Source organism: Zootoca vivipara, chromosome 2 (assembly GCF_965207765.1).
Source record: "Zootoca vivipara chromosome 2, rZooViv2.hap1.1, whole genome shotgun sequence".
Taxonomy (NCBI): domain Eukaryota; kingdom Metazoa; phylum Chordata; class Lepidosauria; order Squamata; family Lacertidae; genus Zootoca; species Zootoca vivipara.
The window spans coordinates 44,570,944-44,596,594 of record NC_142584.1 but is presented as its reverse complement, the minus strand read 5'-3'; the positions used below and the strand labels follow the sequence as shown (position 1 = coordinate 44,596,594).

The 25,651-nt window shown below is 39.8% G+C and overlaps 1 protein-coding gene across 1 annotated transcript in view; it reads right to left on the bottom strand.

The window, feature by feature from the left end:
• Window positions 1-3,281: 3,281 nt before the first annotated feature.
• The window catches only part of LOC148686830 (teneurin-2-like), a 42,140-nt gene continuing 19,770 nt past the window's right edge, over window positions 3,282-25,651 (bottom strand). Inside the window, exons 2-3 of the mRNA XM_088661181.1 lie at window positions 3,469-3,805; window positions 3,282-3,288 (exon numbers count right to left, since the gene is read on the bottom strand). Of these exons, the coding sequence (XP_088517307.1) occupies window positions 3,282-3,288; window positions 3,469-3,805 (344 nt within the window). The remainder of the gene's footprint in view (window positions 3,289-3,468; window positions 3,806-25,651) is intronic.

The window sequence follows — 25,651 nt, the reverse complement described above, 5'->3', positions numbered from 1 at the left end:
GCAACCTAAGGCTCATGTGCCAGATGCAGCCCAGTTGCCTTCTCAATCTGGCCCATGGACGCTCTGGGAATCAGCGTGTTTTTACATGAGTAGAATGTGTCCTTTTATTTAAAATGCATCTCTGGGTTATTTGTGGGGCCTGCCTGGTGTTTTTACATGAGTAGAATGTGTGCTTTTATATAAAAACCATCTCTGGGTTATTTGTGGGGCATAGGAATTCATTCATTTCCTCCCCCCCCCAATATATTCCGGCCCACCACATGGTCTGAGGGACAGTGGACCTGCCCATGTCTGAAAAAGGTTGCTGACCCCTGGTATAATATTATAAAGGCAGCAGAAATAAGCACAATTAGCTTGTGAGAAATGTACTGCTCTGCCAAGGAGCTGGAGAGCCTTGCTCCCTTCACTACAATCCTCCTCTTCTGCCCCAGGTAAGTTCTGAGCTCTTAAGAGTAAAAGGAAAGAGGGACCAGATGTCGGAGGAGGCAGTGGCAGGGACCAAAACTGTGGTTGAGCATGACCTACTTAAAGGTAAACCAATTAGAGACACTCACTGTTAACAAGTGTCTCTTCTTGATGAGGTGCTACATCCCTAGTTGTCTGGAGCACAATGGGGTTTCTAAATATAGAATTCAATTGAAGATATCCTCTATTTTTCATACATTTTTGCATCAAAGCAAGAGCAGGGGACATTTGGCCATTGCCATTTTAGATAATACATCACACTACACTGAATAGACTCAATATGCTGGTAAATTATTTGTTGCAGGTTAGTTTTGCTTAGCTTTTAACCATTTTTAGGGATGCTGTGTCTACTCAAACAGGTCATGAAATTTGGATAACTGAGCACACTGAAAGTAATTGAGTACAGTATCCTTCTTTGAACTTTGAGGAGTCCCCTCTGTAATAAATATTAAAATTAATAATGGTTCTACCCCTCTGGCTGAGTTCAAGGTTTGAAAGCAAAGCAAAGCAAAGCAAAGCAAAGCAAAGCAAAGCAAAGCAAAGCAAAGCAAAGCAAAGCAAAGCAAAGCAAAGCAAAGCAAGTTTATTCATAGAAGAATTCAAATCCCACTGCCCTGCTGAACATCTGTCCAAACTCCTGCAAGTCCTTTTAACTCCTGCTCACAGCCTCACAGCCCTTGCTGATAAGCCCTTGTAGCTTTACCTGACTCCCACTTACAAGGCCTGGTGGCAATGGCAACAACAAGAGCAGTGATGCACATGCCTTGCTGGAGACCTCTCTTGCTCCCTGGTAGAATGGTGCTACAGCCTAGTGCCCAGCCCATGTGACGCTATCATAGCCATATTCAAGGAACTAGGGAGAGAGCAACAACCTAATTATTGCCAGCAAGTTAAAACAGCAACACAGATCAATGCAGGAGGAAGGAAGCATCTATTCAACCAAAGGCCTAGGGTAAGATATGCATCTTGACGAGCTGTTGGGAAAGCATACAATGATGGCACAAGGGAGGTCATTCCACAACCTGGGACCAGTACAGATTAGGCCTTTGCTTGCATTGCCAAAGAACTCACATGGATGTAATGCTTTCCTCAGGCAGAAAAACATTACAGAATCCCCACCCCCCTTTTCAATTGGACCCCATAAGACTTACATGTAGGTCTACAAAGGCAATAGTCTAGGCTTGGCAAATGTTGTAAAGAGGAAAATTTAAAGATTAATTAGTCAAAAGAACAAGGCTATAGTCTTTGGAAAGGAACATCAGAAACATCAACAATAAATTAAAAGTCATTGATTTACTATTGTAATGAATTCAGGTAACTAGGAATTCATTTTAAGGCTACACTTTCTTGGAAGACTCATTTTGAACATAATGTAGCTTTCATAATCTACATATTCAATGATCTTGTTAACATTTTATCATACAAATGCTGGTTTTTATATGGCACTGATTTAAGACTGTTTTGAAACTAGAATTCAAATTGTAAAACTGGAGAAGTGTTCCCCAACCTTGTGATAGAAGTTTCCAGGTGGCTGTATAATAAATAAAATTGTAGAGATTTTTATTTGGTTACTATTATGTCTCTGAAACTCTGGAAGGCCATTGTGGTTATATGAATTTAAAAACATTACTTCAGCTAATCAACACATTTTTCAAACCTAGTAATACTTCAACATTCATAGAATCTACTTTTAAATGGAATTCAATCTTAAGAAGCTCCAAAAGTGAAGAGGCATCCCGTAAGCCTAGAATGTGAATTAGAATTAGCACCAGTGTTGAAAATATTCATGTTAGAGTGATTTATTGCAATTAAGCTTCCACTAAGCTACTTGCAAATGTACAGGAAAGTGCCAAAATTGATTTAATACCAAAAGAAAATTGACAGTTTATTATTTTGAAGTGGAATGATATAATCTGTGATTAGCATTCAGTATCAAAATGCCAGGGTTTTTTTTTAATAGAGCTTTTAAGTGTGTTTAATATAGCAGCTGAACCATAGCAGTAAAAAACCCTAAGAATTAGAAATATAGTCAGTGAAATCTATTCATCAAAATGACAGTTCACATGGGCAGGTGCCCATGTATAAAATTCATTTGAAAAACAACAGCAACTGAGCCCATGTGCCTTGCAAATTTGCATTGTGTGTGTCTACTTTTTCCTACAGTATAGACTCTTGTTATACCTTTTCAAAAGGTGCATACCTAACAAGTTATTGATTTGGATCTGAAGGACACAGTGTTTATTATGTAGGAAGCCATTGCTGGGCACAAGCGTGAGAAATTAATGATAGCTTTGTAAGTGTCCGTGCAGTGGTACTGAACCAGTGGGGCACCTGTCAATCTGTATGATAATATAGCTCCAAACTTTATAAAATTCGGTGATGTGAAAAAAACATTGATTTTCTTGTGGTAAACAAGATTTTTCAAAGAGAAAAGCAAGATGTTTAAAATGTTAATACTTCTGCTTGTACAATTGTAATTTAACATGTGTCTAAATAGTTTCATGCTATGCATAACACACAAGAAACCTTTGTTTGCCTAAAGACTTTTAAAAAGAAAACAACACATTTTGTGTTTTTCAAATAAAAAAATCTCTTGACATATTTACCCAAATATGACTTCAATCCAATGCTACCAAAACAATTTAGTGGCATGAGACAGTCATATGTACACATTCTAGTTTTGAAATGCTTTTTTCCAAAATGTAGTTTATACTTTTTGTATCCAAATATGTTTGCTTTTATCCAAAACCTCTATACGTGGGCTAGAAATGTGACTTTTGGGAAATCCGAGACCTGTCATAAATTCCAAGGAAGATCTAATAGCTGCAAAACAAAACAAAACAACAACAACAACAATTTGCTCCTGTAAAATAAACAAATTCACTAAAATAAATGCACTATGGGTCTGCCAGTTGCTCACCTACGACTGAGATTATTGCAGCAACATTTTTATTTCACAAGGAAAACGGGCAAATAAAAACTTATATATTATAGAGCAAATACCTGATCTTAAATATGCACCTATAGATGTAAATTATGAAATTTATGGGAGAAATAGGCCTACCGTTTTCCTCATCTGATTTATTGTCATTGTCAGAGTCAGTCAGGGTAAGGGCAGAATTTTCACGGCTTGACAGACCGGAACTGCGCCTGGATTTAATCCCTCTCCCCCACAGCCGTATGGCGTGCTCTGGAGACATTCCTCCCTCTGTATCTGAGTCAGCATCAGACCCAGTGCTGAGGGAATAGCCTTGGTGAACTATCCCTATGTCCGAACAGTAGCCGCTTCGGTGGGGAGAAGGTTCACAGATTCCTAGTTCAGCAAGAGTGAAGTTAGTTCCTAGGGGAAAAAATAGGAAGGGGAAAACATAATTAAAACATGAGAGCACTTTTAAATTTAAATGTAAATTTATTGGAAAATTAAAGTAACAGACCTTTTTTACCTTTCCATTTATGTAGAACATGTATAGAACTAGGTGTGCAGATATTGGCAAAGCTGTTCAGGCAGAACAATATAGCAACGTGTATGGGGGAAAAAGTGTTTTCAGGAGTTGCAGGGTCCACAAATACTTCAGTAAAAACAGCTGGATGGTAATGTGTCACTTTCACTATCATGTGTATGCAATGTTTTTCTCTTTGGTGGATGTTTAAAAAACTACTGACTCCTATGAATTATGTAAGAACAGGGTTCAGGAAACTTTTTCAGCAGACCTTGTGGGGGACCGGACTATTATTATTTTTTTGGAGGGGGAGAACGAATTCCTATGCCCCACAAATAACCCAAACAACCATTTTAAATAAAAGCACACATTCTACTCATGTAAAACACCAGGCAGGCCCCACAAATAACCCAGAGGTGCATTTTAAATAAAAGGGCACATTCTACTCATGTAAAAACAGGCTGATTCCCGGACCGCCTGCGGGCCGGATTTAGAAGGTATTGGGACGAAAGATACATTTTGGCGGAAACCAATGACACAGATTCCCTCCCGCGAAAACCAATCCGGCAGAGGATCCAAATCCTGCACCTGAACCAGCAAATGATAGACGTTCCCGCTGGAACTTGTACATTCAAATAAACTCTGTAATACAATACAATAAACTCTATATTACAATACATACTTGGCTGTGCTATTACTTTAATACACAACAATAACCTAAAGAGTTCCTTAGGCCCACACAAGTAAAATGAGGCAGTGCAGTGTATGCCTAAACTAAATCACAAACTGCATACTATATCATAAAGTTCTCTTAGTAGCAAACATAGTGTACCCTGTGGCCTTTGGCAAGGGTAGCTTATTAAGAAAAAGACAAGTCGAAACTCTGATTGAGCTCATGTACGTAGTCTTATGGTTCTCTGGATCATTGCCCACATCTAGCAACTTTGATCAGTTTCCTAAAATGGAGAAGGGAAACCTGGAAAGTGTATTATAGTTGGGACAACTTATAAGCATTGGCTTACTTTTCAACAGTTTTCACCTGGTGTCCTCCAGATATTTTGAGCGCCAGCCCCAGCAGCCCCCTGTTGAAGTCCAAAACATCTGAAGGTGAGTGATGGCTGCTCTATAACACAATCGTCATTGTGTACATCAGGCATCCCCAAACTTCAGCCCTCTAGATGTTTTGAACTACAATTCCCATCTTCCCCAACCACTGGTCCTGTTAGCTAGGGATCATGGGAGTTGTAGGCCAAAACATCTGGAGGGCCGCAGTTTGGGGATGCCTGGTGTACATAGAATAGTTTGAAGTACCCCAAGAACCATAAACGAAGCTTGCTTGATCTTTTAGCATTAACATTTTATTGATTTTCAGGAAACCTAGCAGTATTCAGTCACAACTCATTTTTGCAGGATTGTACATGTGCATGTGTATTTGTTTTCTTAGTTTTTATTTTAAAAAGATATATAGATATATCTATAAAAGCATGTATGTAAGTGATATGCCTATGCCTTTATTTACTGATCGACCTATATGCTGATGGGAGGAGACTGCTGTTCTCGCTGTCTATATAAATGAAGATTCCATGAGTATGTTCCAGCTCAAATGAAGTGCTTTCAAGTTCTGTTGATTTCAAAGGTAGACTTAGGCTGCAATCCTAGTATATCCCACCCCTTGCTCCTAAACCACGAGTTGCTTAAGACCTGCAGAAATTAACTCCAGGATATGGAAATTCTGCTAGTAAGCTCTCTGCTCCATACCTTTCTCCTATGTCTCTCTAAAAGTTTGGAGCATGAATGAGCAGTTAAGTATGTGGGTGAGACAGTAAAATAGTCAGCTCCACGGCTCTGATTAAAGATAAAGAAAAGGGGTTGCCTGAAAATAATAATTCACACTCAGTATGAATACTAAAGTTAGTTTCAGTAACTCACAAACAAACTGTAGCATACTTCAATATGACAATGATATGGGTTCTGTTCTGGATATGAACAGGTAAAAGCTTCTCCAGGCATAAATGAAGACATTTTTTTTAAAAAAAAACAACCTGTCCATTTAATGCTACGTCCTAGTTGGCAAAGACAAAGAGATGGGAAAGCTACTGACCAATCAGATAAGATGTTGGGTTTCTCAAGTTTTGCAGATACATATGGACAGGATATTTAACACACTGTATAGCTCAAAGGTATAATTTTTAAGATGTGTCATTGAGGAAGTGTATCCTCCCTTCCTGCTACTCAATCCAAAAAAACTATCACCTTGTGTATATATGCAAGTTGTATCCAGTCTCTTTAAGTTCATATGGGAGTTACCTTGCTATTATGGAAAGACATTATTCTTGGCAGATACGGTGATTCTTAAGGAGAAAAAGGTTCATGCTCCTACACCATGGAAACTTGTAACCAGAACGGTTCTTTATACCAGGGATGAGCAAACTACAGCTCCCAGGCTCCACCGGGTTCTAAATCCGGCCCGCCTGGCCATTTAAGAACCTGCCATGAAGCCAAGACTCCCTGTGATGGCGACAGGAGGAAGAGGCCGAGCGCCGGTTTACCTCAGCGTGGTGCGGGGACATCTCTGCCAATCAAACGCCGTGCAGCACTGGGGTAAACCAGGCACAGCGTTTGATTGGCAGAGACACCCTCACACCATGCTGAGGTAAACCAGGCATGGTGTTGGATTAGCAGAGCTGCCACTGCTCGACCTCTTCCTCCCGCCGCCGCCCTGGTGCTCCTATGGCTGCTGCCACTCTGCGTCCCCATGAGGGGGGCGGCAGTGGCGTTCCTGGAGGAGGACAGCTGGGCTAGGGCTCAGTGGGGCTGCCGCCACACTCCCATTGGTGGCCGACGTGACGGTGGAGGACGATGAGGCTGGTGGCAAAGTGGCCCAGGTAGTGGCCTTCACCTCCAGGGAGCAGGAAGATGAAGGGGTGGAAATGCTTGCATGGGGCAGCAGCTGCAGGTGAGGCACCAGCTTGTCCTTGTCTCCATCTCTATGCTCCTTGAAGAGGTGCACCGGGCAGTGCACGCTGCTCTCGGTCAGCTCCTGCAGGCTCCCGTCTTCCGAGGCCCCAGCTCCCACGAGCGCACCAGCCCACTCTCCAAAACTTCTTGTCCGGCCCCCAACAGCGTCTGAGGGACAGTGAACCGGCCCCCTGTTTAAAAAGTTTGAGGACCCCTGCTTTACACTCTGCCTTCTTTCCAGGGGCATAAGATGAAGAACACTGAAAAAGCAGAAAGGTTTGTTTCCTTGATAGACATACAGGAGAAGATATGCTATATAACTAGCCCAAGAAGATATGATCACTAATTAGGGTTTCTTAAACAACAATTAAACAACAATTAAACAATTAGGGTAATCTTAAACAACTCCTCAGCCACAATAATACAACCACCAGACTTAACATGGACACTGGTACCAGAGCCTGCAATAAACCCTGATGCCAACTTTGCTGCCACATACACCCAGACAACACCATTACAGTCATACCTCTACATCCGAACGCTTCAACTTCCGAAGGTTTCGACTTCTGAAGCCGATAACCCCCGGAAGTCCTTTCACCGCGCGTGCCCGGCGCGTGCGTTCCGCGCCTGCACAGTGGTGCGTGCGTTCCGTGCCTGCACAGTGGTGCGCACGGTCGGCGCATGCGCAGAAGTGTGAAATCGCCCATGCGCCGTAGCGGCACTTCAACATCTGAAAACCTCGACTTACGAAGACGGCTGCGGAATGGATCGTCTTCGTAAGTCGAGGTACCACTGTACTGGCTCCAACAACATCAAATATACCATCTCAGGATTATTTAATTGCTTGTCTTCTAACATTGTGTATGCCATCAAATGCCTTCAGCTCTCTATATTGGACAAACAGGCCAAACTCTATGCCAAAGGATAAAAAGGTAAAGTGACCCCTCACCATTAGGTCCAGTTGATCTGACATCAGGAATCACAAGACAGAGAAGTTGCTGAATTGCAACTTATTACCCAACTTAAAACCATGGAGAGACCTGGTCTGAATAGAGACAATGGATTCTTATCTCATTGTGCACGATAAAGCTATTTTTTTAGTCATCTCACCCCTTGCTTTCTCCTGTAAGACAAATTGCAGTCATTAAAAAAAAGATAAACCAAAGATGTAGATAGAAACATGCGTGTTTCTATCTACATCTTTGGTTTATCTTTTTTTTTAAAAGATAAATAAATAAAGAATGCTATAAAACTTAAATAGGAAATATGGATACAGTACAAGCACAAAATCATCAGATTTTTATTCACATATTTATATTTTGAAATAAGTGTTCATGCACGCATGCACGCACAAACACATTCATCTTTTAAAGTGAACAATGGAAAATGAGAGTACTGTACATGAAGAATTTGAAAATTATAAACTCGGCAAGCAAAGCAAAATCATAACAACTAGTTCACTGATATCCATGGAAAATGTATCTGTAAAAGTGGCTTGTTTATTAAAAATTGAAGGGGATAATGAAGCTACAATGGAGAAAGAAGTCTACTATTAAGTGATCCTGAAATGAGCAGAGAATATCAAAACATTTAAAATGTATTCTTCTTTGATGGCAACAAAAGCAAACATGAACATAATCAAATTCTGAATACATTAAATAAGCTGTTTTATAAATGCAGTAATATATTTTAATGATAAGCTGTAGAATTTAAAATCATTTAAATGCCCAGATGTTTACACTTTAATTAGCATTTGGTTTTGACGTAAAATAGTGTAACACTTGATGGCTGAAATGAACTTAATGACTCCTCTTGTTATTTTGTATGTCATCACTGGAACTATAATGAATGGGACAAAGAAATAAATAACTTGCTTTTTCAGACAATTCGGCTTTTTGAAAATTAAATGCCTGGCAAAATGCACATGGCTCTTGAGATAAGAAGCTAACTAGTCTAATAAACTGAAATATGCATCAGAACTGTAACACTATCATTTGACCTAAACCAAGTTCTTCTATACCAGTGTTCAATGTAATCATGAGTAATGTGTCCAGAAAGATCAAGGTGGCTTGCATCAAGAAGCATAAAATGCCCAATGCTAATTCTAAATTTCAAATAATTTAAGTTATGCATATATAATATCTGTAGTACTTGTGGAAAAGTAGACTGTTTCTTCAAACTTACAAATTGCTTTACTCATAAGTTATACAATAAAACATTATGCACATGGACAACAGTTTTGGATTGCCTTGTTGGGCAAGCCAAAACTGTAGTTGCAAGAGCTCTACTCCCACCCCATTCCTCTCCTAGCAAGCCCTCACCAGCAAGGAGAGTATGCAGGCTTAGGTGCTGCAGCTTGAAGGTACTCGGAGTACCTTTCCATAGACTTTCCCTGGTTTATTCCTAAAATGGGCTTGAGCTGGGTGGCTTCTGTTGCTAGTGGTACCCCAGACCTCTCAAGCTTTCCAGATCAGGATGTTTCTTTTTTACATCTAATCATCATCACCATCATCTGCAAAAGAAGGTAAAACTAACTAGAACTGATAAATAATTTTTGATAAAATTATTTACAAGAAATTGTAAATGAAACAAACTATCTAAATGAAAACTGACCAGAAAGAATTTTTAGCAGTCTATTATTAAAAATGCAGTGACATTAGCATCAGCATAAATGGAAGCTGTGGACGAATGCTTAACTAATGATAAATGTGTTTTAACTATTGTTTTTATTAGTTTGCAATTTATAATGTTTATAAATGTTGTAAGCCACCTTGAATCCCAACCTGGAATAAAGATGGGGTATATATGCATTAAGGGACCCAGGTGGCGCTGTGGGCTAAACCACTAAGCCTAGGGCTTGCTGATCAGAAGGTCGGCGTTTCGAATCCCTGTGACGGGGTGAGCTCCCGTTGCTTGGTCCCAGCTCCTGCCAACCTAGCAGTTCGAAAGCACATCAAAATGCAAGTAGATAAATAGGAACCGCTACAGCGGGAAGGTAAACGGCATTTCCATGTGCTGCTCTGGTTTGCCAGAAGTGGCTTTGTCTTGCTGGCCACATCACCAGGAAGCTATACGCCGGCTCCCTCGGCCAATAATGCGAGATGAGCGCGCAACCCCAGAGTCGGTCACGACTGGACCTAATGGTCAGGGGTCCCTTTACCTTTTTTACCTTTTATATATGCATTAAACAAACAAACATACAAATGGGAACTCCTATGTTTTCTAAATGGGAGAGGGTGTACAATCCTAAAAGTGTTTATTGAAAGTAACATCCACTATATTCAACAGATTTTGTTTCAAGGAAAGTGTGCATAGTATTTTCAACCTTATATTTTAAAATGGTGCAGAGGGAAGACTTAGCCATATTTCTCCTCACCAGAGTCCTAATCTAACTGAGGCCCCACATATCTGCTTTGAATGGGAAAAAGATAAATGTCAAGAGATTCAGTCACATATCTGCTGCTTTTAGATTGTCCTTAAGATGTTCCTGAGAAATGTACAGCTTTTCCTTCTAATATGAATGCATGACAGGCTACTGAAGGAATGAAAAAAGTCATAATTTTGTTTTCTTTTACTAATAAAATCCCCCACCCCGCCAAAAACTGTTCAGCACTGAAAACAGTGTGACTTCCTCTCTCTCTCTCTCTCTCTCTCTCTCTCTTAACAATAATCAATATTATAATACAATCATTTGACTATCATAGCAAATAAAACAAATTACAATTAAGATCTCAATATTTCAACATCTTATTCCAAAGGAAGCTAATGTTCATAAAATGAATTTAGCTTAATTATTCATTACACATATGACTTAACCAATCCTGTGGTTCACAAACTCTTTCACGATTACATGATCCATATTTCTCTAAATGCAAATTACCAAAATTTTATTTGTTTATTAAATTTGCTAGTCACTTTATGTTGCCCAGGGCAACTCAAAGCAACTTACAACCAAACAGACAGACAATAAACCCCCACATAGGTACGTTAAAAACAAAATAAAAAATACATAAAAAATACCCTACCCTCTTCTGAAAGGCCAGATAGTTAAAGGCAAAAGGCACCTAAAGATATATAACGATGGTGACCAGCAAGCCTCCCTGGGGAGAGCATTTCACAAAAGAGGAGAAACCATAGAAAAAAGCCTATTCTCATTGCCACCTTCTGGATCTCTTGTAAAGGGGGCACACAAAGAAGGGATTCAGATGATGATCACCACAGGATCCAGGGCGGTTCATAAACGCAAAAACTATATCTATTTTACCAGGAGAAGCCTTTTGGCAGGGACCAAAAGATTCAAAGAAAAGACAAACCAGATGGAATGTTATATTAACAAGAAAGGAACAGGATATGCAAATAGTAAAGACAAGGCAGTGGGTGGGATAGGAACAATGAATGGAAATATTTCCCACTGCATGAGGCTTGGCCTTCTCAGAGACTATGGATGAGATTCAAATACCAGCTTAAATTCATGGAAGGGGTTTCCACTAGTCTATTGAAATGGTTTTAATTTGTTTTCTTTGAACAGCTAGTCCCATATCTCAACTGCTTTTGAAATGGTCTTCTGGCAAATCATTTTGTGATTGGCACTAGAGCCTTTAAAATATCACTAGGTGTGAAAGCAGGTCCCTTGTGGTTGGGGTAATGTTTAAATGTTTTGACTTCCTGAGTGTGGAGTGACTGCTGATAATGGCTAAACAGTACCCATTCTGATTAGATGCCATTTCTGTGGTCAACACTCAGGCATTCAATCCTCACCCACCCAGCCATGAGGGAATCATTCATGGGAAGGTGGTTTCCATGTGGCTGACTGGTAATTAATGGGTCACATTGGGTCATTTAAAAACAAACAAACATACGCAATAATCTGAAGTGCCCCAAGGCTCCTAGAATGATTTGCACATTTATGCTGGATTTGGACTATGAAGACCAGGATTGAAATCCATTCCAAATCATGCAACTCACTCAGAGTTCATTGGGTAACCTGTCTCACAGAAATACCACATAATAAAAAGGGGTGACCCAGTTTACAAGCTGGTTTGATAAAACTGGTGATACATAAATACTCAACAAGGATGATTAATTTTTAGTAGTGCAGGTCAGATTGCCTTTCCTATTTTATCCCTCTAAATCACTTTTCAATTAAGCATTGTGCATATTAGGGCAATTCATACATAGCAATTTCCCAAAATTGTTTTTTATAACAATTACTGGCAAAGGTGACAGGAAATAATTCAATGGGATCATTCATTAAGACAATCTGATTTGACAAGGCTTGTTCAATTAGTACAAAACAGACCACTGCACTGAACCAACAGAATGAAGTAAAGGTTTCTGTCTATGTGATTTTCAGTCTTCAGAGCTGGAAATGTAGAATGCAGTTACATCAAACAACTTGTTTACACTCTGCTTCATAACTTGCCAGTTCAAAAAGCAAAAGCAAAATTCTATAGATTAGTATGACCCCAGTTACAGGTAAAGAGTTCTTTTCCTTTAACAGCTGTTAGATCTTTGCTTAGAAGGGCTCTCTGTACTACCGGTATACAAATTGTGTTAAGAAGGTAGGGACATCACAGAAAAACACTCACATAGAAATTCAACAAAGCTCACAAAGTATGTGAAAGGGGTTCCATGCACCTATGCTTATTTATTTTAGCAGACTTACACTTAAACAAAGAGAAAAGCTAACCAAGTTTAAAAGCATGCTTTGTTATAAGGAAGAGGGTTATGGGAGTAATAAAAGTGAAGTGTGGGTGGGTGGAAACTCTTAGTGCTGGTTTTAGAAAACACAGCCAATCCTGTAGAGCAGCCTTTCCCAACTTGGTGCCCTCCAGATGTTATATTGGACTGCAATTTCCATCAACCTCTAACAAGCACAGCTAGCTGAGGGCTGATGGGACTCACAGTCCAATAATGTCTGTAGGGCACCAACTTGGTGACAGCTCCCACAGAGCAAGATACAAGAGTCTGACATCACTATATAGCAAATATTTCTATGTATTTGACTGGTGTGAACTTACGCATTTCTAAAATAAAAAACACGTTATTGTTCACTCAAAGGTGCAGGAAAAATATTTCATAAAACCCAGTAGTATAATGATAATAATAATGGATATATGCCTTTTTATGTAAAGAAGAAGGCGAAGAGCAGAGAGAGAGAACAGAGAAAAGCCTCTGGTTTAGCACTCGATTAAAAATGCCAGACCATGAAAATGCCAGATCATTGTTTCACAAAGCTTATTCCAAAATCAGTGGGAATAGAGCATTAATGGGATCTGATGACTATAACTATGAATAAAATAAGCACAGATATCAGAGTCTCAATCATATACTATTATATAAAAACAAGCAGAAAGAACAGCACATTACCCTGCTATACTGTTCACTTCTTTTTTGAATCAGGAACACTTTCTAATATGGTGTGCTTTATTCCCCCCCCCCCCTGTTATTTAGACCTTGTGAAATAATTCCTTGCTTTCATGGTCAATTTCTATTGTAGTGATATAAAATGGAGCACTTGGCACCAACTCAGCCAATTAACCATGAGCTCGAACATTCATTCCTACAGATGGTGTATCTGTTTTAACATAAGATTCATTTATTTGTTTGCCTTATCTGCCAAAGACTGGCATCTGTAAATTTAATATACAGACAGGAGCACAGACAAGTATACTGACCCTTTCTTAAAACAAAATCCGCAATGTGCAATTGTCACAAGTAAACAAATGCTGATGCAGGTCAGCATTACTCTACTAGATGATTACCAACTTTCATATTGCTTGTAAAGGGAATTGAAGCTTATACACTTCCTTACTCTAAGCCACTAGTCAATATGCACATAAAATAATAAAAATGTCTTGCTGGACCAACATGCTATTACCAATAGAGACCAGCTAGATGCCTCTTGTAGCTTACAAAGCAGATCATGAAGTGAGAGCCGCCTTCTGTTGTTTCTCTCCAGTATCTGGTACCCAGAAATATATACCTGGAAATCCTATCGATATATCATGAGTAACAACTGTTGATTTTTTCCAATTTTTTTTAAAAAGAATGTAAAAGGAAAAACATAACAAGAGCCTTGCTGGATTTGACTAAGGCTCACCTAGTTCAGCTTATACCGTTCTAACAGTGGCCAACCAGATCCCTGGAAGCCTTCAAGCAGGATCTGAGTGCAACAGTATTCTCCCTGCTTGTGATTCCCAACAACTGGTATTGAGAGGCATACTGCATCTGACAGTGGAGGTAGAACATAGCCTTTATCCTTGTGACTAGTCATCATTGGTAGCCTTATCCTCCATGAATTTGTCTAATCCTCTTTCAAAGCCATTCAAATTGATGGGCATTGCTATATCTTGTGGAAGTAAATTCCATTGGGAAACTTCTCTTTCACTTTCTCCACACCATGCATAAGTTTATAAACCTCTTATCACGTTGTCTTCCTTTATCCCACCTCTTCCCTAAACTTAAAAGCCCAAAATGTTGTAGCCTTTCCTCACAGGGGAGCAAATGTTACAATATATAATTTGCTACCTCATCTACTGGATGGAGTTGGGGTATCGGTTAATTTGGAAAAGATGTCAGTGTGTGTTTGCATGCATGTGGGAATGGAACTCAGTGTGAGATACAATTATTTGTGAGTTGTTCTCATGATTACTAATGAATGTCCCTACCATAAATCATTGATTTCTCCATTTTCTGAAATAATTCTATAGGGGGGGACGGACGGACTTGAGACTCAGAATCTAATGGATACATTTCTGGACTGTGATCTGGGACAGAAACCATTTCAAATCCCTTCTAATCAAATTCCTTGCATGGGAAGGTCTATTCAGTATTTCCTCCATCCCTACGGTATAAACTATCAGTGACCTAGCTGGAACCCTAATGGCATTAAACCTTTTAATGGCAAGATCAAAGATATTGTGTATCATACAGTTTGGGTTTCAGAATCCCACACAGGAGACAACACAATTAAATATCCATGATCCAAAACATGATGACTACAAACATTCTCATACATTTCAGAATCCTTCTGTTTATGATGACAAATAATTTGTACGTATTTGAGTGTCAGTGGGACTATTTAATTTTAAACTTTGGTATTCCTTCTTCTAACTCTGGAATTCCTTCTTCTATGATTAAATGAGACTCGGGCTGCTGAGAAGACTCTTAAATATTAGAAAACAGATAGAATGGATCTGAACTGCTAGTTTATGATTTAAGTTGCACCATCATAGTACAATCACAAACCCAATTTGAAAGCAAAATAATCTTAGTAATCCATTGCAATCCCATGCATATTTAACTGGAAGCAAGCCCCATCAAACAGTGTGGGACTTGCTTCAGAATAAACATATTTAGGATCGTATTGCTAATCTCACCTTGTGTTATGAATGTCTCAGTTAGGATCATTTTCTGTTTAATAGCTAAAATATGCAGCTAGGGCAGGCTCCATGGGAAGCATTTTGGAACAGTTATCTCCTTGAAAGACCAAGGGTGGAAGGGTTTCTTTTTTCATAGGATGCCCGGAATGTCTCTCAAAGGAGCCTGAGATTTCTTCCTATTTGATGTCCTAATTTTCATAGAATTAGTAAGAGCCTGGTGGCCTCTGCAAACTTAAATATTCTGTGTTGGAGTACACACTGTGGTAATTTTTATCTACATTGTTAAATTTTGTCTAGCTTCTGTTTGAATGTGGATTTAACTGCTTTTGTAAGTTTTCTATGGTACAATTATTTCAAAATGCCTGGCATTAATAATCCTTTTTTATATTGCTAATAGAAATATTCTGCTTCAGAACCTCAAAAACAGAAAGTTTATATATTTTTCTTTTTTGCATTGCATGCACTGATGAACTAGCCTGCTCAGCAAGCATTTAACAGATTAGACACTTGAACATGGTTTCAGGCAATGCTCTCTCATGTTTCTGCGTATTGCCTGATAAACACTTCAAAGTAAACCGCTCATAAATATGAAATGAAAAGCCGAGAAGTCGTTATGCACAGCTTTGAGATACAAATCTCTTTATTCCCCTCTGAAGTAGGGTTTGATTGACATAATGAGTCATAGATCCTGTCCAGGGACTCACTGCCTCATCCCCCTTTCCCCAGGAGACAGGGAGACTTTAAAGAAATGTACTTCAGAACTTTGTGACAGACAGCTATATAAAAAAGTTGAACTCTACATACAGTGCTTATTATGTTGCATTCATAACCAATTTTTGATGACTCTGACATATGCCAACGATTGATAGCAGATCCATGCAGGGGCAATAATCAATGGCTCCTTTTACTCTCTAGTCTTAAACACATTGATTTCAAAAGGGCATATTCGCTTAGAACAGCATCTTCAAAGGACTATCATAGTAAGATTTAGAAACTAACCATATAACCGTGGCTGCTGCATGGTAATAACGTGCAGGCGAGTTTATGCAATGACCAGGAAATGGGGTTGTGCCCCTGCCCCTGCCCCCTTGATGCTAACACAGTAGAATCCTATGCACTGCAATGCAGCCTGACTCTCTAGTTATGACGTGGAATCCCCTTCATGTGACTAAAGAATGAAAGGGGGCCTTATTGGGTTAATTTGGGGATTTTACTATGATTGTCCTTTGAAGCTGCAATGTTAAGTAATCTGCTTTATTGTGGAACAATTTGTGTTTATTACAGCAGCATCTAAGAACTGAATTATCCATAAGAAATTGTACTTAAAGAAAAAAAAATATTTTCCTGGATTCCTCTCTAACCAATGTAACAAAATTTTTGGCCACTGACCATTTCACCCTGATTATACATTGTCACATATCATTAGCTGCATGCATATATCTATCTGTCACTGTCTTTGTTTAGTTTTAGGCGCCAGTTAAACACCTTATCTCTTCATGCAGGGCTTTGGTTGGGAGGGTCACAAGTAGATGAGATTGGTGGTGATACATAGTGTCAGTATTACATGCTGAAATTTTTAATTATTATTATTTGGTTGTTCAGTGGTTTCTACAGTACCACTGCTGATAATATAGCAAAAAATATTTGTTTTCTGTTATAGGAATTTAGGGGGTTGGGTGAGCCAGAAACAACTTGGTTCTGACCCAGGAAGAGTCCGAGAACCTGACAAGGAGACCAGTTTACGGGGCTCCTTGGCGGAGTAAAATGACAGGGACCACACCAGGGCGTCTAGAAAGCAAGGCAGTTTATTTCTAGTAAAAGAAACTGTTGCAACGGGGTCCTTCCCTCACGCACAGGACGGAGCGAAGAAACCAGAACAAAGGAACTTCCAACTTTTTATAATATTTACATTTCACATGTAACATGATCACTTTGCAAATGAAGATAATATTTAGGGCTGGAACCAAAGCTCAGAGGGAGGGTTTTTAACCTGTTTTAATCAAGCTTTAAAGGAAAACAAAACAGAATTACCTTTAAGTTTATTTTCAGTTACCCCAGTTTTAATGTATCTGTTTCTTTCTTTCCTTATTTTATAGCCTACTCCAAGTTGCTTAGTTATTTTGGTAAGAAAAAGCAACCAATGAATTTAATGTACAAACAAACAAACAAACAAACAAACACTTTTGGTTCTGAAAGTGAAAAAACCCCCACAATATTTATTTTCTGCTAGTAAAAATACAAAAATTATAAAAGCAATTAACAATTTGCTGCCCTTTCATGAAACCCAAGATTAGGCAGCTGTTTCACCGTGCCTAATGATAGGGCTTGCTTGCTGAAAAAGGAGCTAGTACTGGCAACAGTGGCAACTTACCTCCTGGGTAGAATGTCAGCTTTGGCAGACTAAGGTGCAATTTTGTTGGGACCATGGGAGGTGGAAAGAGTTAAACCCCACATACTGTGTTCTCAAACATGAAACATTATATGCAGTCATGCATTTCATGGATCATCTAGTTTTCCCCTTAAAATGTTTACAAATGAAATATATTACACTAAAGAACACTTTGATAATGTAAGTCAGCATTCATATATACACTTATTTGGAAGAAACTTGACATTAACAGCTTTCAATTTTAATATGAGGATTGCTATTTCTCCAGTCTAATCTTAATTTCAATTTATTTGAATTAATTTTAGGATGCATTTTATTCATTTGATTGCTTGTTTTTACGTATATTGTATTATTTATATCAGCGTTTCTCACGCTGGCTGGTGTGCCGCGACGTGCGGCGACGAGAAGGCCGATTTGCATTGGCCGGAAAGGAAGCCGGCCGGGTCACGACGCGGAGCGAGCGCAGCTCTCAACAGCCACCACCACGGGAGGGTGGTTTTAGACAAACTTAAAGAAGCTGGCTGGATGAGTTCAACCTGAAACTTGCTGAGCAAAGGATTGTGCTGGCAGAGAAATCAGCGGCTTGTGAAGCCTTATTACAGGAGATTGCAACCAACACAGCAATTGGCAAGTGTTTCTTACAGTCATTATTATATAGTCAATATAGGGCGGCACAGAGTTAATTTTTTTAACTTTTTTAATGGTGGTGTGCCTCGTGATTTTTTTCATGGAACAAGTGTGCCTTGGCCCAAAAAAGGTTGAGAAACACTGATTTATATGATGTTAGCTATTCTGAGCCCAGCTTCGGCAGGGGAGGGCGGGATACAAATAATATATATATATATATATATATATATATATATATATATATATATATATATATATATATAGTACCCAATTTTTGAAAGAATTTTAGATAGACCTTTTTTGCCCTTGGGACAGTTATGCAGCGTCACTCAGATTCTAAATTAACAGCAATTTAAAAGTTAAACAATTGCTAAAAAAAATAAATCTTCTGACTATCTCCAGATCTCCAAATGGCAGTTTAGAATTCTTTGTAAAATGTTAGGTGGATTCACACAAAAATCAAAACAAATTGATGGTGGGGAAAATATCTTCACCTCAGATGTTTGTATATTAGATGGCTTATCATGATCGCACCATTACATAGACATACAGAAAGACAAACAAAACTCAGATAATTAAAACATTTCCTTCTGAAGTTATTTTAATTCGACTGTGTTATGCCAAAAATCCATCCTGCTTACTGTGATATTTAATGCATTAGATAAAACACTTTGATGAAAGAGGATCGCAATAGCATCGTCTCTTCTATGCTGATCCAAAAAGAACAGCTGTCACTCACATCCTTGACTCCAAAGGTCTCTGGAGTGTACTGAAAGCAAGCTGTCTCCAGGATAAGGGCTCCTCAGAGACTTGCAGTCTCTGCATGGCCTCCAGCAGAAAAGCAATGCTTTGCTCACTCAATAGATTAGCCCTTTGACTTCGTTCTTTCACTGGCTAATATAAATATATGGCTTAAATGAATGATTAACACTCTCCCTACAGAAATTCAATTAAATACTTGGAACCTCAAGTAAAAATATCCAAGGAGGTTCCAAAACATTAATGTAATTAATTATCAATTATTAAAACTGTCTGTGAAAGACAGGCCTGGCAAAAGCCATTGTCTTCTACTTAACCTTTTCCTTCAGTCTTTTCAGGAGCTACTTTCCCGTTTTATTGGATTTTGTCTCTCAGAACTTTTGTATAAGACACAGCTGAAAGGATGATCTTCCTTCAGCACTTGTATAGCCACATCATCTCCGTGGATCGATATCACAACTGACCCTTCTTCATAACACTGGCTTACACCACGACAGAGCTCTGCTTGTAGTTAGTACCCTTAACAATCATTGTGCTCCACCTCTTCTATAAATGTCATTACTGTAACCTCAATAGTACTCAAACACTCTCCTTCTCCCATTTGCTTGGGGAGGGGAGGAAGCAAGTTCCAAAGATTAAAACAATCTGCCACGAAAAAAAAATTGCCATTATACTTTACGAAGCAGCTGTGCCACATTCTCTGATTTATTTATTTATTTTTTAAAGTTGATACTGTTTTGTTAGTACAAATTCAAATATGAATTAGATCACTCAGGCTAGATCTAGACACATCAATGAAGCATTTCAGTTTAAAGTGTTGTAAATTTAAACAGGGAAAACAAGTAGAGAAAAACGGGACTTCACATCGCCATCTGGTGGCACAATGTTATATCACACATACAATACATAAAAATCACTTTTTCTTACCAGTCTAGCTGAGTTCTCAGTCTAAAAGCCAGACAAACACAGGGTCTAGTCTCACAACAACAGCACAGCCTGACCCCCCCCCCTCCCGCATTACACTCCTAGCAAACTACAGCATAGTTACTAGCACAGGGTGGGGAAATGCTTCTATAAACCTTCATTAACAATTACTGCTAAGATGACTCCGAGTCCTGTGTGTGACAGACAGGACTGATCTGAGATATTTTTCAGGTGAAGGATGAAATGGCAGCCTCCTACTCCACAAACAGAAAGTGACTGCACTGGTGGTCAAATCTTACTTCAACACTGGGGATGGGAAAGCATCTACAACCAAACGGAAGGGCTAATTTAGGAGGTACATAGAACCCTCCAATGCCTTGCCCCTGTTCCCTGTTCCCAGCATCCACTTCCCAACTTGTCTCCCTGTTCTGCTTAATATTAACACCATATACATACATACATACATACATACATACATACATACATACATACATACATATTTGAGTTACTATGATTTAACACAGTAATCAAGGTGGAGGCATGATTACATTTTATCTGATTTCCCAGTCTTCCCCATACCCTTAACACTTCATTTTTTGTGATAATCCTAGGTAGTCATCATTTTCAATCACAAGTTATAGTAATTTGTTTCAGCCTTTCTCACTGCTCGTCCCTCCCCCACCGCCTCTGCCGCTTGCAAGAGCAGGGATAGGGGCCGCGGTTGGGAGAGGCACAGTGCAGCGCTTCTCCAAACTACGGGTCCTGTGCCTGTCCTTTCTGTTGGCAGCGGCAGGGGAGGGACGAGCAGCCCGAAAGGACTGCTTTCAGGCTGCTCCTTCCTCCTCCTCCTCCACCGCTGTTCTGACGCATGCACGGCAGTGCTCCTGAAACTTCCCGCCATACCTTCCCGCCTCGGAGGCTGAAGACGTGCCTCGGGGTCACTGGGAAGGATCCATAACTATGACCTGGGAGATATTGGGAATATGGATGAAACACCTATGACCTTTGATCTTCCAAGCAACAGAACTGTGGCAAGTTTGGGAGAGAAAACTATTTTACTCAGAACCACAGGAAATGGGGGAAAAACCATTTCACAGTTGTTCTGTCATTTTTGGCTAATGGAACTAAGCTGTGGCCTGTCATTATTCTTAAAAGAAAGACCTTGCCTAAAAAGGTCAAACTCCCACCACGAATTACAGTGTGTGCACATGTTAAAGGCTGGATGGATGAAGATGGAACAAAAAAATGGCTGGAAGAAATTTGGAACGGACGACCAGGAGCAGCCTTAAAGAAAAAAACCATCATTGCTAGTTTGGGATATGTTCAGAGCCCACACATCCGATGACATAAAAAAATTGGAAAAGTCTTCTCAAGTTACTTTGGCCGTTATTCTATGTGGGCTTACATCTGTATTGCAGCTCCTAGATGTGTGTTTAAATATACCTTTCAAAGACCGTGTGTGAAAGATGTGGCATGAATGGATGTCATCTGATCAAGCCCGACTGACAAAAGTTGGAAATCTGATGAAACCCGACATAGAATTGATACCAAAGTGGGTTCGTGATGCATGGGAAGATATTCCAGAGGACATGGTGCAACACACCTTCAAAAAATGTGGCATTAGTAATGCTATGGATGGCAGTGAAGACAACGCTTTGTATGGGAACTACAGCAGTGATGGTGATGACTGCGAACTCAGTGATGATGACAATGTCTATGCTGATAACCTCATGCCAGCTACAGCTGAGGCTCTGGGGATACAGATGATGAGGAAGAATTCAGTTTGGAAGGATTTTAACTCTTGTGATTTAGCTTGGTTGCTGATTCAGCTAAGGTTTTTGTACTTTTAAAGTCATTGTTGATACCACATTTTTTTTTACCCTATTTTCCACTTACAGAGCTAGTTTACTGTTTTTCTTTGAAATAAATTTTCAAAAACATTTAACCTACTGACGCCTCAATTAATGTAATTTTATTGGTATCTATTTTTATTTTTGAAATTTACCAGTAGCTGCTGCATTTCCCACCCTAAGCTTATACTAGAGTCAATAAATTGTCCCAGTTTTTGTGGTAAAATTAGGTGCCTCGGTTTATATTTGGATCGGCTTATACTCGAGTATATACGGCACTTTGACTTTCTAAAAGCTTTTGACAGAGGTCTTTCCCAAGGCTAAGCAATCATGACATAAAATGAATGTCCCTTTGTGTGCAAATCTTGTTGCTTTTGGGAACCTCTCTTACATTATTATGCCAGATTGAGATTGAATCCTGACAAGACAGAAGTACTGTTTGTGGGGGACAGGAGGTGGGCAGGTGTGGAGGACTCCCTGGTCCTGAATGGGATAACTGTGCCCCTGAAGGACCAGGTGCGCAGCCTGGGAGTCATTTTGGACTCACAGCTGTCCATGGAGGCGCAGGTCAATTCTTTGTCCAGGGCAGCGGTCTATCAGCTCCATCTGGTACGAAGGCTGAGATCCTACCTGCCTGAAGACTGTCTTGCCAGAGTGGTGTATGCTCTAGTTATCTCTCGCTTGAACTATTGCAATGCACTCTATGTGGGGCTACCGTTGAAGGTGACTCAGAAACTACAACTAATCCAGAATGCGGCAGCTAGACTGGTAACTGGGAGCAGCCGCCGAGACCACATAACACTGGTCTTGAAAGATCTACATTGGCTCCCAGTACGTTTCCGAGCACAGTTCAAAGTGTTGGTGCTGACGTTTTAAAGCCCTAAATGGCCTTGGTCCAGTATACCTGAAGGAGCGTCTCCACCTCCATCGTAAATAATAATAATAATAATAATAATAATAATAATAATAATAATTATACCACTGTTGATTCATGGTATTATTCTGGATCTCTTTGGGTCTTTTTAGTTTGTTATTATTATTTAATACAAACAAGCCTGTTGCCAGTGCTTTAAAAATATTCATTAATTGTGCTTTTAAATTTCAAACTTGTGCTGTAATTTTAAACAGATATTGGAAGTTTACATGCACAAGGCTTATAGCATACAGTAGACTAACATGTTGGTTATAAACAGCACATTACATTCAATCTATTAAGAATAACATGCTGATGAGGTTTGTAATGTGCTATTATTTCCAACCCACATTTATCAGATTGATTTAGAAAATAGAAGCATTGGCAAAACTATCCCTGCAGAGGTTTATTTGGAAAATGAAGGCTGGTTTATTATATTCAAAGTACAATAACCATCATTACTATTTTAGAACAGTAGTAGTAGTAGTAGTAGTAGTAGTAGTGGTAATAATAATAATAAAATAGTAATTCTCAGTTTCATAAATCCATTATTACAGGATATTTTAACTATATTTTATATAAGCCCCATGCAAATGTTCTTTCAGTACATGTGAACAAAGCCAGTCCTACCTTTATGAAAATTGAGGTAGCCTTCTCTGGCACCAGTTTTTGAGGAGGTGGCAACCTTCTACCTGTTCCTGCAGAGTCCTTCCTGGCTGTTCCTGAGCCAGTGCTCTGTTAGTGCAAAGCTTGCTTGTTGCATGGAAACACCCCCAAACCAGCCCCTCGTTAGAATAAAATTCACACTAACACAGAATTTTGGTTTAAGGTTATTGGGCAAAATTTTAGGCCACAGCTTTATTGATTACAGAAATGTGAGCCATATTGGCTTCTTAGGGCTTGGCAAAGGACTATATCGGACTCCTGCCCCCTTTGCAGGAAGTCAGTAAGGGTAAACCACCCAAAGAGGAAGCCACATCGGGGGAACCCACCTGTAGCTCTCCCCAGTGTCCCCAGAGGCCTGGCATGGCCCTAGCCCCTCAAGCAGACTTCGGACAGGATCCAGGCCCTGGATTCCTTTAACGGAATACCCTTGGTCAATGGAGGGGCAGGTGATGGCTGACCTCCCCCCCCAAATCAATGAGCCAATGCCTAACCGCCAAACCTTACAAAGTTGTGACAATTGCTAAGAGGTAGGCGAAAACCAAGTGGCCAGTGCCAATCTGCCAAATGGAAAAATTCCTACCTGGCCCCCGTCCCAAGGCAGGCGACCAACCAAAGTCCAAAGCAAGGCCAGAGGACATCTAAAATAAAGGGCGGGTGGGCGGGTGTTCAGCAGTGCGAAGTAGGTGCCTCACACTGCTACTTTTATATCCCCCCATGATCATCCCACACAAAAATGATTGGCCAAGAAGACGGGGTGATCATAGTGCCACCCTGGCATTATGACATTACTCCGCCCATGCGGGGAGGGGGAGGAACCAGCATGGGGGCCTGCCTGCAACCAGAACCATCCTTAAAGATGATCCCACTTGCTGGCATTGATGCTTGATTTGTCGTCCCTAAACTAGCCTACGCTGGCCTGTTTCCTATAGGGTGGTGGTGGACACTACCTAGCATTACTGCTGGACTAAGCAGCTCAGATGCATCTGGAGGAATGGGATTTCACAGGCTGTTCTTGTTCACAGCTTCTACACATTCATATGTAAGTCTGCAAAGAGTGGTAAGTCATACGATGCATGGCCTCAACATTATTTGGAATCCTCCTTTTCAAATCATGTCAAAAAGTTGTATGCACGTAGCTGTATGCACATGAGGAATGTGTGCAGCATACTACCTCCCCTGTCTCTATTTGTTTAAAAAACAAATTGATTCATTTCTATATAGGCACATTTACCATTGTGCTTAACTCTTACATTAACTTTTACCTGATTGCTTTGCCTGCCACAATTTTGTAGCTGCTTTTCACAATGCTGAACTCTATGAAAGTTATTGGATCTGTCATACTACCAAAGCTGGAAGGTATACAAACAATTAATACACAGATCTTGAAAGCTCCTTGGGGCTGATTCAATTAAATAGTTGCCCTAGTGGGAGCCAGCACAGTAAATGACTGCTTACCCCGTTTTGTGGCCCAGCACAGCTTCTTGGAGTGGGGGGAAGTGAGAGCAGTCCCCTCGTTTGTGGCTGGCCACTGGCCACAATGAATGAATGAATGAATGTCAATAAGCAGGGTGGAAGTGGAAAGGTCTTCCAATGGCTAGATTCCACACAACTCAGATGCTCATTTGGATGGAGGAATCATGTGGGATGAGACAAGCATATGGGAAATCACTGTATCAATCCTCCTTAGGGCTGATGACACTGACAGGGTTGTTTACTTCCCACATGATCCATCTGCTGTAGTGTAAGGTCCAGTTACCTCAAAATGGCTCCGATAACAAATTACTATACAAACAGTACCATGAACAGTGGGTAGAGTAGCTCATATAGCCAGTCATATTATTCTCATAGAGGGGGAATGCATCACTGTTATGCTTTGGTCCAATCAAGGCACAAAACTAGAATGGGAGAGAGCACAGAAATTGAAACTACCCTGCCAACTGTTTGCACACATTGAAAGCTGAGAATGACAGATTCAAAGAGAAAAGGATAGGTGACAATATAAAATGCTGTGTTTAATATTTGATCAGATATTGCTGCATTAAAAATGCTCTGGGAACATCTGTGTTCAAATAAGTAACCTGCAAATGCAGCATCTATTGGTATGTAACATCTGACATTTCCATAAAGATTATTACCTCACTAGGGCTTCTGGAACACATTTCTGATGCCAGAAGGAAAATTTGCTACTCTCAAGTCTCAGACCAATTTCCAGTCCATTAAAATTTCCTAAAATTAATTTAAAATGCTTCTTAGTTGGAAAGACCGTATTTAACACC